This window comes from Strix aluco, chromosome 8, assembly GCF_031877795.1.
Source record: "Strix aluco isolate bStrAlu1 chromosome 8, bStrAlu1.hap1, whole genome shotgun sequence".
Classification (NCBI taxonomy): Eukaryota; Metazoa; Chordata; class Aves; order Strigiformes; family Strigidae; genus Strix; species Strix aluco.
In genome coordinates, this window is record NC_133938.1 from 1556323 (window position 1) to 1572975 (window position 16653).

The 16653-nt window shown below is 37.5% G+C and overlaps 1 protein-coding gene across 1 annotated transcript in view; it reads right to left on the reverse strand.

The window, feature by feature from the left end:
• The window catches only part of LRRC7 (leucine rich repeat containing 7), a 171707-nt gene that overhangs the window by 49373 nt on the left and 105681 nt on the right, over positions 1 to 16653 (reverse strand). Inside the window, exons 7-12 of the mRNA XM_074831760.1 lie at positions 16529 to 16592; positions 12372 to 12446; positions 9412 to 9556; positions 7746 to 7818; positions 2191 to 2320; positions 1674 to 1789 (exon numbers count right to left, since the gene is read on the reverse strand). Of these exons, the coding sequence (XP_074687861.1) occupies positions 1674 to 1789; positions 2191 to 2320; positions 7746 to 7818; positions 9412 to 9556; positions 12372 to 12446; positions 16529 to 16592 (603 nt within the window). The remainder of the gene's footprint in view (positions 1 to 1673; positions 1790 to 2190; positions 2321 to 7745; positions 7819 to 9411; positions 9557 to 12371; positions 12447 to 16528; positions 16593 to 16653) is intronic.

Sequence of the window (16653 nt, forward strand, 5' to 3'; positions counted from 1 at the left end):
ACTCATGCTCAGTAATTACACATGAAGCCCTGTGCCTGAAATCAGCAGCTGACCTGGCTGAAAAGTAACTTGGCAAATAAAAGGGAAAAAAACCCAACAAAACCCCCCACTAGTTTTCTGCTTCCTGACGCAAACTCATTAGTTTTCAATTAGAATCACAGATTTAAAGAGGGGGCAGTGATCCAGCTCGGCTTGGTTTGATGTGCCAGGCAAAGCACCCTGCAGCTGCAACTCCCTGAGCTCCTGAGGCCCCGCACTGGTGCTGCCCTGCTGCCTCCCCACTCCTCTGTGTCTCCTCCTGTGTGCCACTACAGCTGGCTGTGCAGCAACTCACTGGAACAGTCCCTGAGAAATGGTCATCTGAAAATCCACTGTGTTTCTCTCATCTCTATTGCTGAGGTGTTCAAGCTCACTATACACTGGAACCAAATTGCACCAGGACAGGCTGCAGGAACAGCGGAGGGAAGCTAGACCACCTCTGTCGGCAAGAACGCCAGCTGGAGTGATTTTGAAAGTGTTCCCTGAAATACTGTGTCAGGCTCTAGCTGCACAGATAAAAGCACAAAGGAACGCTGCTGTGGTGACATAGTGATGGGAGAGTACTCCCTGCCCCTGGGAGAGCACTGGAACCTGAAACCCACAATCAAGAGACCCAAGATTTGATTCTGGGACTTGGACAGTTCCAACACAAACTAGAGTTAAGCCTAACTTTACGTTCTGGTCCATACATATTGTATTTTATGATACACAATTGCAATGTGGAAAATCATCTAATGAGTGAGTAATTTTAAACAAATATATTTCTACATTACTTCATTTTACATTTTATGCTCAACCTTAATTTCAACAATGAAACTGCTGACAGTAAATCAGATACAGATGTGGAAAGTCCTTCTTTTTTTAATTTTTACTGAGCATGGAAGATAATTACTGGAAACAAAATGGTATTCACATGCCGTATGTTGCACTATCCAGCAAACTTGTATTTCTGTGGTTATACTGAAAATCCACATATTCTTGGAACATACACATGTATAAATCTCGAGGAAAAGTCAGTCTTTTCTGATGCCTATGGCAGCACAGGACAGGTATCAAGAAAGGCTTATTTTAAGCACTGTGTTTCTCAGAGGAATAGTCACGTGCATAAGAACAGAAGAATTTGGGTTTTTGACAAAACCTTTGTTCTGCTGAAGGAAACAGAAAATTTTCTTTTGATTTCAGTGGAGGCAGGGTAACATGCTAGTGTGCTCACATTTAATGATTTCCTATATATCAGCTCGTCACAATTTTTTAATCATTAAATATTATAAAGTTATACACAATTTTAAAGCCAAATATCACACTTCCACATGGAAACAGCAGGAGATAAAAGAAGTAAACAGGTTTTAATCTATTAAAACACTGATACCCAGATCTTGGCCCCATTCAAGTTTGTCTTTGGATATCAGTAGAACTAAGACCAAATCATTAAGATTAAAAAAAAAAAAAATCAAGACTTTTTCCTTATAATTTAAATAGTTTAAATACTTTAAATAAAGCTATTCTAAATATAATGTTTTTATTTTAAAATGTATTTTATATAAATGTATTTTCACAAATACCTAAAAAGAATAGTTTAAAATTTTTTAAAAATAAATTCTTATAATGGGTTTGAAAAATCAGGGGAACTGTACCTGTTATCGCTCAGATTTAACACTCTCAGCTTCTGCATCTGACCAATTTCATCGGGAAGAAATTCAAGCTTGTTAGAGCGCAGAGACATCACTGTTACGTTTTTACAGCTTCCAATCTATAGGAATGAAAAACCAAAGATGTTAGGATACCTACTGTGATAAAATTTATTATCGCTTTTTATGTTAGGAGGTGGCCAAATTGTGTTTTTACTGTAAGTGACAAAAAGCAGAAAATACAGAATCTAGTTAGAAAAATAATGCCCTCCCTTTGTCAGTAACATCAGGGAGACGCCTCTGGTTACCTGCACTACTCTTCTGAGTGAGACTCTCAACTTTACATGAATTCACTCATTTACCGGTTTTACTATTTTACTATTGAGCCTGTAAGAAGGATTTGGTCTTCCACATCATGCAGAAACAATTGCTTTAACAGATACTTTGTCTGAGCAGGGGTGAAATCTTGGGCCTACCACAAAACATTTCAATCTGTAATTTAAAAACAGAATCAGCTTCTCACTTCTCGGGGCAGTTCAGGAAGGAAATTCTCATCCACAGCCAATGTCCTCAGGTTATGAAGGTAGCCGATGGTAGAAGGCAAGGACTCCAACTCATTACAGCTGCAGTCAAATTCTTCTAATAAAGATAAACTGAAATTGTAAATACACTTGTTAGATGCTATACAAGGACTAGATAACAAAAATTAACAATCTAAAACCTTTGAAAGCTTTAAAGCACCACACCACTACATGTCCTGAAGAGGGAACCTTTATTGCAGATTTCCCTAGGAAAAGTCTACAATAATGTGATTTTAGGACTAGTATTAAGGACACTGTTAATCAATCTTATCCAGTAAGGCAGTTTAAGAAAGACCACTTAGTTTGCCCACATTATCGTTTTTACTCTTTGTAGTAAGGATGTATTCCAAGTACTTCAAACAGACAGTGATCAGGGCAATTCATACTAAGCTGAAGAATGAAACCAGAAAGTTTATAATCTTAACACACAAAGACAGACAACAGGTAAAGAAATAGCGCTGGTGAGAGCAAAGGGAAGGGAAGCAGAAATTGCCTTCAGGGTACATTCCAACTGATGCACTTGACATCACTTCTAATACAGATCAGTCATGAAAAGAGATGAGCTTGGATCCAAACTCGGCAAAGTAATCTCAACCTGTTAGTCTGACACAGCTCTTGTTAAAGTGCTTATCTTTCACATGTGGAGAAAGCTGGCTAAAAAGGGATCTCAAAAGGGCATCTGTATGGCAAGGACCAAAACAAAGCAGACCAGAGTAATCTTCTGACACTGAAGTTCTCTCTTTTAAAAAAATGAAATAATCTCTATTTGTCTTGTATCTTTTTTCCTAGATTAGTGTACTCTGTCAAACTGTGAAAAGAAGGAGACCTGACCTTTCCTCCACGTAATCACATTTTCAGGGAAGAGGATGAAATCGAGACAGCTGCCAGGAACTCCCCTGTTGAGTTGAAGTCTGGATTAGGCACAGCCCGCAGTACCAGGACGTGGTACGTGCAGCTTCCTAGTGCACGGAACTGCCAAGCAGTGTATCCCTGCATTTTATTACCCACGAAGAGGTTGTGAAATGAGTTGAAGCTTTGCTACTGAGTCCTAAATGAAAGTGGCCCACCTCATAAAAGCCAGCACCTGCTCCGACAGCACCTATGCAGAATGAAAGCCATGGAAATGCCAAGAGAGCTGACCCGGTGCAGGTCAGCGCTTGGCCCTCCCCACCCACCACCGCTCTGGTACAAAACAGCCTTCAGAGGCATTTTTCTGCTCTTCGGGACCCTGTCCTAGCCACTCACACCACCCTCAGGACTCTTCAGAGTGTTGGCTTTTTCCCTGAAGACAGCAGGTGGTATCAGGCGACACTCAAACATCAATCTTACTTTGGTGATTAAGAATCAACAATTTGACCTTTGCTAATGCAAATAACATTTACAAGCAGGAATATATCTATGTAATACATGTTATATAGATATATAAAAATACATACATATTACATATATATTATGCACATACACACATGTATTTCTTCAGAATATTTATGTATTTATCTACTGAATCTCTTAAAAAATTAGGCTGGATATAAAAATCCTTATAATGAATGCTGTACTGCACTGCTCATTCAGCTCAAGGAATAAAAGTTTTGTGACCCATTACAAATGCCATCATTCTCTGCTTCTGCTGCCCCTTTTCTGCTCCACACATACTATCTTTTTCTCTCAAGTGCTTTAATTAATAGTAAGGTTAAATGGCAAGCAATTATTTCTTCCTCAGTGTTTGTCATCAAACTGTCCACTGACAAAGGGATTAGGTGCCCAAAAGATTGTCTGTCTTTTTTCCAAATGTTTTGGTCGGTCTGATAAAAAGTTTACTTCTGCTACAAACCTTGTTCCTCAGTATGAGTCACAGCTGCAGGACTGGACCTTCACTGTATGTCTAACTTACCTTTATTCCAGTTTCTTAATTAAAAAAAGGTCTTTCAGCCTTGAAATTTTACGAAACATGAAACCAGAAATAGCTATTCCTAACATGGAATTCTCAGAACTTTCCTCTAATTGCTGTATTTCAGTAGACCAAAAAGCCAAAGTGAGTCATACAGTGATCAGTGAAAGAGATGCATGGAATATATCCAAAAGCTCAGCCAGGTTTTGGTTGTAGCTTTTCTTTATTACCAGCTTTGTATCCACCACAATTTATTTCAAACTAGATACAAAACCATTTCAGTAAGGGCAAAATTCAGTCATGTTTACCTACTTCACACAGAATATGAGCTTGACAAAGGCAAGTCCAACTGGAAAGCTTGTTAAATTGCAAGATGCACACATTCTTCCTTTTACTGATGGTAACACAACCAGAAAAGCTTGAAAATAGATAAGCTAATTGAGAACTGCTATGTTTCCAATGGCAGTCGGAAAATCTGATACTCTGAACTGTAGCTGTGAAAGTTTCCCTGACAGTGAAGAATGACTTTATCAGACAACAGAATTTTATTTGAAAGGTGTTGTCTGACAGAGACATTCTCAGCTTCCTTCCTTCCTGAAGACGTCATCAGCAGACAAACGAAGATGGCTGCAACAAAAACAACAAAGCCAGTGTGAAACTATATTTTATCTCTGTAACTACCATAGTTAAAAAAATATGCACTTCAGAAAGTGATTTTTCATTCATCATGGATTGTGCATGAAAGTAAGCTGATAACAACAGCTATCATTCTGACAATGCTAGTTTAGCTAAAATATCATTAACCTTATTGTCTTCTTGGGCTAAATTCAGACCATTTTGATAGGTTTAAAGGCAGGCAGACAAAAATCAGATATGCACCTGCTGTTCAGTTTGGCACTGAAACGAGGCAGTTCACAGCACGTCTTCTAAGGTAGATGAGGAATCTTTTTAGACCCGTTAGTAGAGAGAGATTCACGAAGAATGAAGACTGCCACAAATAAAAGAGTAGTTCCAACCCGTCTCAGACCCATTTCATACAGTTACAGCCCTTTTCTCCCAACAGCCACAGCACCCAGGTAACTGCCAAAGTGGCCTAAATCCTGAGTTAGCTACACCCATTATTTGTCCAACCCCGGGCAAAAGGAATCCTGCAGCCACAGGAATACAAGTTTACACTTGCGTTGGCAGCCTCTGGTACGGTCAGATACGGTACAGACTAGACACACACACAAACCACACATCTAACACAACACCCCGACTCTCAAGCCACTGCACCGTTACCTATGTACGGGTCACATCTGCCCTCGTGATGCCTTCCTACCCACAAAGGGAAGCATGTGCATTCACTCAGGTCCTACCGTTAAACCTCCGGGTCCAGTTTGGTAAAGTACTTAATCAATGGGAATCCACTGATTTTATGCGGTATGTTTTATTAAGCTGGGTCTACTGTGTGTAGTATCTTGCAGGATCAAACTCCAAATGCCACTTACCGGCTTGCCCTTTGAAGAAGACTGCCAAAAATGAGGGTGGTGGTTCACTATTAGTAACATCAACTCAGACAGTGCTGAAGTGCTCTGTGGCTCATCATGAAACTGATCCCTGGAGGGAGAGTTCCCTCCTCCACATTGCTCATCTTTGTGTGACAATAATACACTCTGCAGTGGGTACTACTATACTATTTAGGAGAAAGAGACCCAGTAGGAAACTATCCAAATGGATGAGTCAGAGCAAGGAAGTTCATTTTGATGTGGGAGACACTGTCCTCATTAAACGAGAGAAAGTACTTCACTTAAAAAGCACAACCAATCACTCAAAAATAATGTGATAATATTAGGTGATTAGCCTACTGCTCTGCATATACACCATTTAGAGCACCAGTATGCATCTTCAAAAATGTAATTAAGGCTCCATGACAAACAATACTGAACAGATATTAGGTTAAAAAAAAAAGAGGGGTTCCCCTTCAATTTGAGCAATTCAACCCCTTCAATTTGAGCAATTTAATAAACAAGAAAGGTTTTAAAAGGATTTAAAAATTGACCCCCAAAATTATTAATGTTGGACATTATATCAACCTTTTTGCAGAGTGTCCAGTACAGCTTTGAGCCTCACGAGCTTTCACTGCCTATCAGAACTTACTGATACACAATGATTTGTGTAGCAAAGATTTGCCCTTTTGTGATTCATGTAATCAACTTTTAATACCTTCCATGAATATCACATAAATCTAAAGACACTGCAAGAAGTACAGCACGGTAAGCCAAACCTGAGCTTTCAGTTGCTACAGCTGTAATAGTTCACAAATTTGGATATATATTTCCCCGAATGACATACCAACAACTAAATTTTTATAGAAATTATTGCTATAAAATAGGTGTGGGAGTAGTAAAGCACTGGCTGTGCAGGTTAGAGATTGCTTCTATTCCAGAGACCTCACTGTACTATCATATTTCCAGACAAGTCTCAATGAAGCCTTCTAGGCTTTAATTTTGGAAGCCTCAGAAAAGCCCTGGCTTAAGAAACCTACTTCTGATCAGTTTGTTGAGAAGGGTTTTTGCACTGCGAGTGAAGGCACAGTGTCCGAGTGCAACTCAGCTCAGGGATGCCCCACGCCCAGCGTTTCGTGCTGACAGTGCAGAAATGGTGTGAATGGTGTAACCACGTGTTCAGTCACACCACACACAATCCTTACTGAGGCTGACCTCTTGTTTCTTCTGCATGAATACCACTGCTGGTGCAAGGGGGACAATGAAAACGCTAGTGCTATAGTCACAGAAGGTAGCCAGCGACCACATATGCTGAAATATTTACAAATACCAGTTTATATAGAATTTCAGAAGTCAAATACGTAGAGGAAGAGGCATCCTACAAAAATATCAATGCTAAAGGTATGTTCTGCTAGAAAGGGACATGTGTGGGGTGGACCAATATAAGGCATCACCTATTTCCATACCTGGAGACAGGTTTGCATCGGCCTCGATCATACAATAAATTGCAGATTTCATTTAGCAATAAGCTCAAGACACACAGCAGTACAAGACAGAATTTTGTACCAGTGATCATGTAACAGCTGACAAAATAATAGCTAAAGAGCATCATTAGTGCTTTTCATAGTAAGATCACTTAGATGATACTTTCGCATTTTGATGTATAAACCTATGGAATTGTCATGACTTTTTCATTTATACTACTTCAATATTTTAAGAAATCTTCACATATATGAGGCTTACAGCCATTTTCTTTCCAGCTTCAAGTACTGGCTGTTGCTATGGAAACAGACGTATTCCCCCAAATACTTCTATTTCTTCTACTTTTGCTGCTCTAATCATTTAAATTGCAAGTGATTCATACAGAAAAAATATCTTTGTTCTTTTCCTTGGAAAATATGATACATTTCATCTTCTTACCACTTACGCCACTGTAAGTCCACAGAAGTAATAGTGTTGCTCCAAATTTAAATGTTATAAGCTGGGTGTTAAGCACACATTTTGAAATGATTTTATAATTCAGTACATCTTTGTCTTTTTATTTTAAAAAAAACACATTCTGCAAACCGGAAATGGAAAACATATTTTACTTAATATTGAAAATCATGAGACTTATACTCACTTTCCAATTGCATTTGGCAGAATTGTAAGCTGATTGTCATCTACTTTTAAAGTTGTAAGCCTTTTCAACAGTCCTACAAAACAGGTAAGGAAGAAGTAATAGAAAAATATTTCACAATAATCTTCTTTACTTTCTGTAATCTCCCGTATCCTTAAACAATGATTTCTAACACTGAATAACTCTGATCTAGATTTTAGAAACCATATAGGACAGTACATAGCCACATTCTTGTCCCATTGAAAATATGTTTCACCAAAACAAAGCACTGATTAAATGTTAAACTGAACTGCAAGTGTATTTCTCAAGTCTTGAAAAAACTGTAAAAAAGAAAATAGTCTCCTATCTGTGCAGGAAGAGTAGTATTTCTACTTATCTATTAATGTTTCAATCAAATTCAGGTCCTGTTGCCTTAATTAAAAGGTACTCAGGTCATAACAGGACATCAGGAGAATTATTGAAGTAAATGCCACATTTATAAAGCTTCACAATATGTAGGTATAGACAGAAAACCAGAACCAATCCTGAATGCATTTGTATATGCAGTTAATTCTTATAATTAAGAGAATTATTATAAATCTAAGTGTAAGAAGATGCACAGCTGGGTAACATTTACGAAGAAGGGAATGAAACTTCTGCTTTACCAGTGCATAACATCAAAAAACAATAAAAAATAAAGACAGAAAAAATGGGAAAACTATTGCACTACAGTGCTAGAAACAGCTTGAAACAGATTTCTATGTTCTGGAAGTTATTTTTTTCCCTGAAAGATTTCTGGATAGACTGAAATAGCATTTTTTAAATGGTTATTTGTAATTAACATTGGGAATAATATAAATTAATCACTAATATAGAGAAAAATGTTAACGTGCCATAATATGAAGGCTGAAGCAAATGAAAAGTATAATTAAAAGGCATACTAGAAACACTGCTCATTTCAATTGCAGAACGTTTTTGTTGGAAATTTTTTCAAAATCAACATGTTCCAAGAAACATCTAGATTCCAACAAAATTTTCTTTTAAGATGAAAAAGTTCCACCAAAATGGATTTCAGCAAGCCCTCATCTGAAAATGCAGTATTAAAATGACTCTTTTTGCCTTACTCCTATTAAATCTATTACCAGTTAATAATAGGAATTTGGAAATGAGAACTGAATATATCTTCATTGCAAGAATGTGTAATTCAGAATGTAAACATTTATTCCTTTTGTACAAGAGCTAAATGCCCTCTAAAAATCAATCTGCGTGTGCATATCAGAAAATCACATAAAGCAAAAATTCTAGAATTTATGGTGAGATGTAAAAGACCAAAATGGAAAACAGCTGTAAAATACATCTAGTAACATTTGTGTAGCACAGTATTATTAATTAGCAATACATTTTGGAATCTTGACTAAGTTGATTTAAAATTGGGGAACTGAACAGTTCCATGTTCAAAGGGACACATTAGGAAAGTGAAAAAGTTGATGACAATACAGTGGGCTCATTGGCTGGAAACCATACAGGAGAGGAAAGACCTCAACTATTTCCAAAGAAAATATAAAGAATCTAGACTGAAAAGAAATACCCAGATGTATAGAGCTATTATGAAGTCTCATAATTATCGAAAAAATATATAAATGAAGTGCTCAACTGTAAAAGATTACAAGAAATCCTGAGCTTTTCTCACCTATGGAGTCTGGCAGTTGCTGCAACATATTGGATGACAACAGGAGGTCTTCAAGTCCTTCACATCCTGATATGTCCAAATCAACAGTTTCTATCCTGTTTTTTGACACATCCAGGTACACGAGCTGTTTTAACTTCCCTATAGACTTAATAGCATGTTACAAAGTGTTACTTGAACAGATACACACTGCCTGCCAGTTTCTCAGTTTAATTAAAGACAAACAATAGTAATACAGGCTTACATTCAGTTATCTCAGCGTCCTTTTTACAAGAGTTATTTCACTGAAGCAGCATCAGTGGTGGTCTAACAGCCTTCCTGTTCAGGTGACTGCAAAAGGAACTGTACCAAACTAAACCACACATACCAAACTAATTAATGTGTTCCAGATTCATTAAATCTGCTCAAAGTTGAAGTTCTCAGTCACACTGCTCTATTATTTCTTCATCTGGACACAGATCCAAGGGACACTTACTCACAATTTACTCAGCAGCCCTGAAGATCACTGAGGCTAGACGTGCAGGTAAAGCTTTTCTGTGTCAAAACTGAATTTTATAAAACCTAAAATTAGACTTTAGATATTCATAGTTCAATTATGAGCTTTAACCCCAATAGTACACTTTTGAGCGTACAGTGTTTAACTGCAGCTGTAACATCAATGAGCAACGTGACAGGAATTCTTCCCTCATCTTTTTGAAAATCTGTGGAGCATGTCAGAGTTTGAATCCTGTGAAGCAACCTGCTTCTTGATCCATTATCACAAGACAGTCGCTGCATTCTAGATGTGAAACTTAACCAAGAAAATCAACAACAAAGATGCTGCTGTTTTCCATAAACGAAAACCTCCAGGTGAAAGAGCAAAGCAGCGTCACTGGTGAGTCTAGAGCAGGTGCTGGATCCATGACCCCGTGGCAGAGCAGCCCCAGCGGGGAGGGTTGCACAGCAGGAGCGAGACAAGGCAGCACAATACTGTTACTGAGAGCTACCGCGGGACTCCAGCACTCTGCATCCACAGAAATACTTTGTGATACACAGGAATTACCTCCTTGGTAACAAACAAGTTAAATGAGGAATATCAAATTTTGTTTCAAACCAGATGAATAAACATTCATGGCCTCTGAGGAACTTCCTTTATGGATTTTGGGAAAGCCATGGGAATCACTCGTGAAGTGTATGGATTCTATAAATGCTCATGGGAGTGGGTTTTTTAGTTATCTACATACACTTTTAGTGGTTATTTACTGTACACATGAAAAAGGAAAATAATTTTAGATCGCTTCATCTACAGGTACTTTCAAAACAATATGATTATAGCTTGCTTTTTTATCTCTTACCTTGCTGAGATCTGCTCTCTGCTTCCAAGAAAGCAGTTTTGTTATCTTTAATCACATCCGAGTTGTTGTATAAAGGGAAAAATCTCCCCTTCACCCCAACCTTTGCTATTCTACCCATATTAATAGTTGAATACAATCTTTGTTTCTAGCACAGACTACTTTTCAAAAAAATGAATTATTAACATTGGAAACCTGGCAAATCCCTAAATCTTAAAATCAATTACCAGTTGGTATTTCCTTTCTATTTTTAAAAGTTCAAATTTAAAGCTAATACTAACTGTTTTAAACCTCTTGTTTTGGAGAAGGCTTTCATAAAACATCATCTAGAGTCTACTAGAATCAGATTCAGGAAACATGAATTATTCACAGAAAATAATTACACTCCTTGGGATTCAGTTCCACGATCTACTGAACATCTTCAACTCTAAATACCCTCTTCAGGAATTATGATAGCTCAGCAGGACTGTGTTTGGAACACATTTTAGCACTGAGTATATCAACCAATTTCATTGTGAACAGAAAAGAAACAGAATAATGGTTAAAATGTTTGTGCCCACATTCTTGTATATCTGATATTTGATCTACTCAGTCACACTACAGCAACAATACTACAATATTTCTGTTCCTATCTCCATCTGGTTTCAGTATCACAGAGTGGTTTCAACATCAGCTTTTCTTTTCACTAACCGATGACTCAAAAAGTGGATATTTGAAGAGTGACTGAGAATGAACATTTTCTGTGCAAATACCCTGCTTAACACAAAATAAAAAATTATTGTAATCTATTTAAGACAAAAACCATCATTGTTCAATGCAAATAATTGAATTTTGATTAACAGATGTTCAAAGCTGACAGAGAAAGTACTACTCCTCTTACCACCTAGACATGGTTGTGCTAGATAGATCTAGTTCTGCATTTTCCCTGCAGCACTATTGTGTGAAACAGGATCTGTCACCTGTGGGATAAAATGCTGATGATGGGGATCCCTTCACAATCAGTGGAGGTATCCAGTCATAATCAATGGAGGTATTTTAGAGTGATAATCTCAAATAATTTATGGCAATAAAAACTGAGAATCAAAGTTCTACTGTGGGGTAGCAACAACTCAGAAACAGCACTAATATACAACCATAACCCTAATGTTTAGATTATAAAGTATTTTTTATTCCATTTCTAAATGGAGTGCTTTCTAGAGAAATACACCTTCACTCCACTGCCTCAGATTTGCTTTTAGTATAGTTGAATCTATACATACCATCTGTTATTTTTAAGTTTATTTAGATTACTTAATATTTCCTCTTCCTTTCTAAAACTCATGGGTTTTTATCAAACTGCTAGTTAATGCATGGTGACCGAGAAGACAATAAGAAACAATTTCCCCTCACCATGAAAACTACACAAGGATTAAATAAAACAGGCCCATCCCCACTATCATGTAATAACACAACATTTAAAAGATTTTCACATGAATGGCTATGCCGAGACTTGTATTTCTTGATAATAATTAACGACTATATGAGCTAGGATTATGTGCTCATTCAAGGAAATGCACATGCATTTACTTACTGCAAGGTAAATAGTTCACTATATCACACAATAATTTAATTACATAAAATAAATGTTCATACCCCAGGTAGTATTTGCAAAGAATTATTATCCATCCACAACTCCTTTAGATTCTGTATTTGTTCGAGAACCTCAGGCTGAAAAAAAAAAAAGGTATTATGGACAGTTAATTAAATCTGTATGTTTTTATTTAAATATAAATCAATATTTTCTTTAAAAAAAAAGATTCCCTCTTCACCATCCTTTTTTTTTGTCCTTTTATAACCCACATCAGATTCTCAGCTAGTTAATGACATGGACAGGATGCTCATTTCATTTAATTTAACCACCATGGCTCTTTGTCAAAACTTGAAAAATTTAAGAACCCTTTGGAAAAGAAAAACTTCTTAGAAGTTCTGTTCTAAACAGTCTACTGGCAGTACACAATTTCTGAACACGGCAAGTAAGAGAAGTGAGAATTGTGAAGCTTCAGAAACAATGCACTGAAAAGAAAGACCAAATCTCATCTTGCAGCACATGTGAAACTCTGCCTTTTGCATGATTTATAGTCTTAAAAATAGCTTAACAGAGGCATATTGCTGAACACTTTCCTGGATATACTGCATTTATGTACGATTTAATGTCTGCAATTGTCATACTCAGGAGTTAAAATAGCGGTATGCGATGATAAAGCCTTAAAATTACAATATTAAACTTTAATCTAAGATGTTCTATTCTTTTCAACACTATAGGATATTAGTGAGAGCAACTGAAAAAGGCAATTCCCCAAATCACTTTTCATTCATTACAGCTGTGAAAATCAAGAATTATCAGGTCACAAATATTTCCATGTTTCAGCCTAAGCAGTATTTTTCTTTTTCATGAAACACTGTTTTCACAGGTAAAACAAGCTTTTCAATTTACCTTAGCTCTCTAAAGTTGTAGAGATTTTTTTCAAAGTCTGCCAGAAACTGGTATTAAATATTTCACTTGGTTGTGACTAAATCAGGTTCTACCACTTTAAAAGACTGTAATGCTATTTCACTGGAATGATTCAACACAGCTAGAAACAAATGTATCTGCCTAGTGTCACAGGACCTTAGGAGAGATCTCCTAATTATCTCCTGTGCTCTAGGTTCCTTGGAAATCTGTAATTCCCATGAGAAATACAGTTTCCCAGTTGCCCAGGTCACATGGTACGTTATGGGAGAGGCTCCCAATGCATCACCACATAAGAACGAACCCGCTAATCTGGAGAGCTCAACTCTCAGTTTGCCATGTTGTCACATAATGTGTTTCTATTAAAAAACGATTAGGCAATATTTTAAAGATAATTTATTTTGCCTTGGCTAATTCTATTGAAATTTCCTGTTTCTTCAATGGTTTAAACCACTCTAATTTCCAGGCTAAATTGATTAATGGTCATTTTATACTATTTGCTCCTGTGATGATTAATGTTTCTTTATTCCTCCAGAGTGTTCACTGACTAAGGTTATTATAGATAATCATCATTTCCCCTCTCAACTTTAATTTTCTTTCAAATTCCTCTCATTAGACAGACACCCTTCTCAAAGCAACAGACTACTCCTATGTTGTACATATTACAGTTTGATTTGAAATTTCTTGAGCATGGATTATGGCACAGCATTATGGTACACCATAACCCAGATGAGTTCTAACTAATGCTTTGATAAGTGGTATTAAAAATTTATTTGTCTCTGTTAGAAATGCTTCTGTTGACACGTTTTTGAAGAACATTTTCATTTTCCATGTAAACTGACACAATTAAATTAGAATAGAATATAATAGACCAGGCTATTTCAGTTGGAAGAGAGCTACAAGGATCACCCAGTCCAACTGCCTGACCACCCAGGGCTGACCAAAACTGAAAGGGTATTATTAAGGGCACTGTCCAAATGCCTCTAAAACACTGACAGGCTGGGAGCATCGACCACCTCTCCAGGAAGCCTGTCCCAGGGTTTGACCACCCTCTCAGTAAAGAAATGCTTCTTAGTGACCAGTCTGAAGACGGACATTAATCTTTGATAAAAGTATATTACATTTTATCCTCTTTCCTCTTCCTTTTCTCCCTACCTTTAACTACTTTCTTTCAAAATTTCATCTAAAGCCTTGCTGCTGACAGCAGACTCCTGAAACTCTGGGAGGAACTACACCAGCCTTCCTCCTCTTTCCAGCCAGAGGCACTGCAATTGCTGATTATCATTTGTCTGGTGCCATTTTTGACACTTCAAAGATAGAAGATTCCAGATCCTTGATCCATACCTTGTGATTTCATGCTCCGGTCTTCCAGAAACCTGTGACACAAATTACTTATTCCTTTCCTTGATTACATTAAGTCACTTGAATATGGCTGCTATTTAGGAAGTGCCAACTTCTATTTTAGGAGCACATACCTATCTCATGATTTGTATAATCTTGCTTCCAGAAAATGAATGAGCAGAATTACTTCAGCTACCTTTACTCTGCACCCCATGCCTCTTGCTCCAGTTTGTCTGTACAAAGAGCACAGAGTCCTGCAGTGCAAAGGGAGGGGCTTCAATAGTCCAGCGACGGACTGTCAAAGAAATTAAGCTCTTCCACACCAGCACAGTCCCAGTAGTGTTTTTCTCCAACGAGAAGGAAGTTTCTATTGAAACCCAAATCAGATTTTCAGAATCCATGAAAATAGGACTTTTTGATCCTTTTTTCCAGGTGATCTTGATTTAAACCAGTACCACTTTTCCTACGACATTTCTGCAGATTCATGCTGTTCCCTTGTCTCTTGGTCCATTTTGCTTCTGACATTTGATTCTAGTTCACACATTTTTTGGACCAGCTTTCTGAAAAACGAGTCAACTCAGGGAGTCTGGTCCTAAGAGCGGTATGGGGCCACTGGACTCCTGATTTACCAGTCTTAGGGGACCATATGCTACAGTGCAAAAACACAGAATGGTGTTGAAGTTATTTAAAAGACTATAAAACCAAACCACCCCCAACCCACCCCCAAAAAAGGACACACTCTGAATTTGGGAAGCATACACCTATATCTTTTGATCAGAATTCCAGAAACCACTTCTGAAAATTTTATTCTATTTATCTGTGCAAAAGATTTCTAGTTTTAATTAAGAGTCTGAGTTAAAAAATCACCTAGTTGCTCCTAACACAGCAGTATAAATTAGTAAACATTGAGAGGGTTATAACCATAATGGTAGAAGATAGAGCACTGCCTATAAACCAGACGTAGACTCTTTGCTACAGCTTTCTACTGCTAGGTGCCATTTCAAAAAAGTGAAATTATCTGAATTTTAATTAAAGCTACAGGAAATATCACCCCCACAAAACTGTAAGCCTTGATTCAGCAGCACTATTTTTACAGATTGTTCAATGACTCTGGAGGAAAAGGGGTTCAGCTCCCAGGGTCTAGCAGTCACTGGACAGGCTGCTGGTGGATAAAGCACACACAGACATTTATTTCACCATCAGTGCAATAGTGAGTGCCACAGTATTAATGTGATGCCCTACAAGAGCACAGGTCCTCCCGAACAGCCCTAGCACTGATAGGCCCCAAAAAAGATGAGGCTGCAGTTTTTTTAAGTTTTGCTTCTCTTAACATCTTTACAGTTGCTGCAGGATGAAGTCAGTGAGCTCTCCTTAAAAACAGGCACATTTTAAAACACAGTTTAAGCACCCTCATACTGTTTCTGAGAAGTGTCAATTCCTATAGATGTACCAGAAACATGCCTAAAGGCAACAGCAACTTGATTATTTTCTATACTGATAGTGGAGAAAATTCCTGAAAGCTATTAAATCTCAGGGAACCCAATTCTCATCTTAGAGGGGAGTTAGGGACAGAAACTGCTTTCGAGTCCAAAATTTACTTCTAATAGCAATTTCTAATATTTGCAAGATACAATGAAAGGTATTAAGAAATCAGCACATAATTGACACAAGTATTTATATTGAGATCATCGATTCATCCCAGGTTGAGGTATTCCAGCAGAGCAACCAGCTCAGAGTGAGAATTGTCTGTGACCTTGATCTGAACTGCAGAAGCCCGACACAGATGAAGCACACTGTATTATCAACATTCACCTCACAAACTATGATCGATCTTCTGTTCTGCAAGGAAGTGTGACCATAGCATGTGGCCCCAATACAATAATGCCTTTTAAGTCAAATGCCCATGCACAGAGCATCCAAAACACACAGGCTTCCTATTAAAAAATGGTGCATTTCTTACCAGTTCAGAGAATTCATTATTGCCCAGATCAAGTCTCTCCAGTTGAGTCAGTTTGTGCATTGACCTGTAAAAGATTAGGAGACATCTACGATGAAATTTTTACTTGCAAAATGTTAATCAAATTT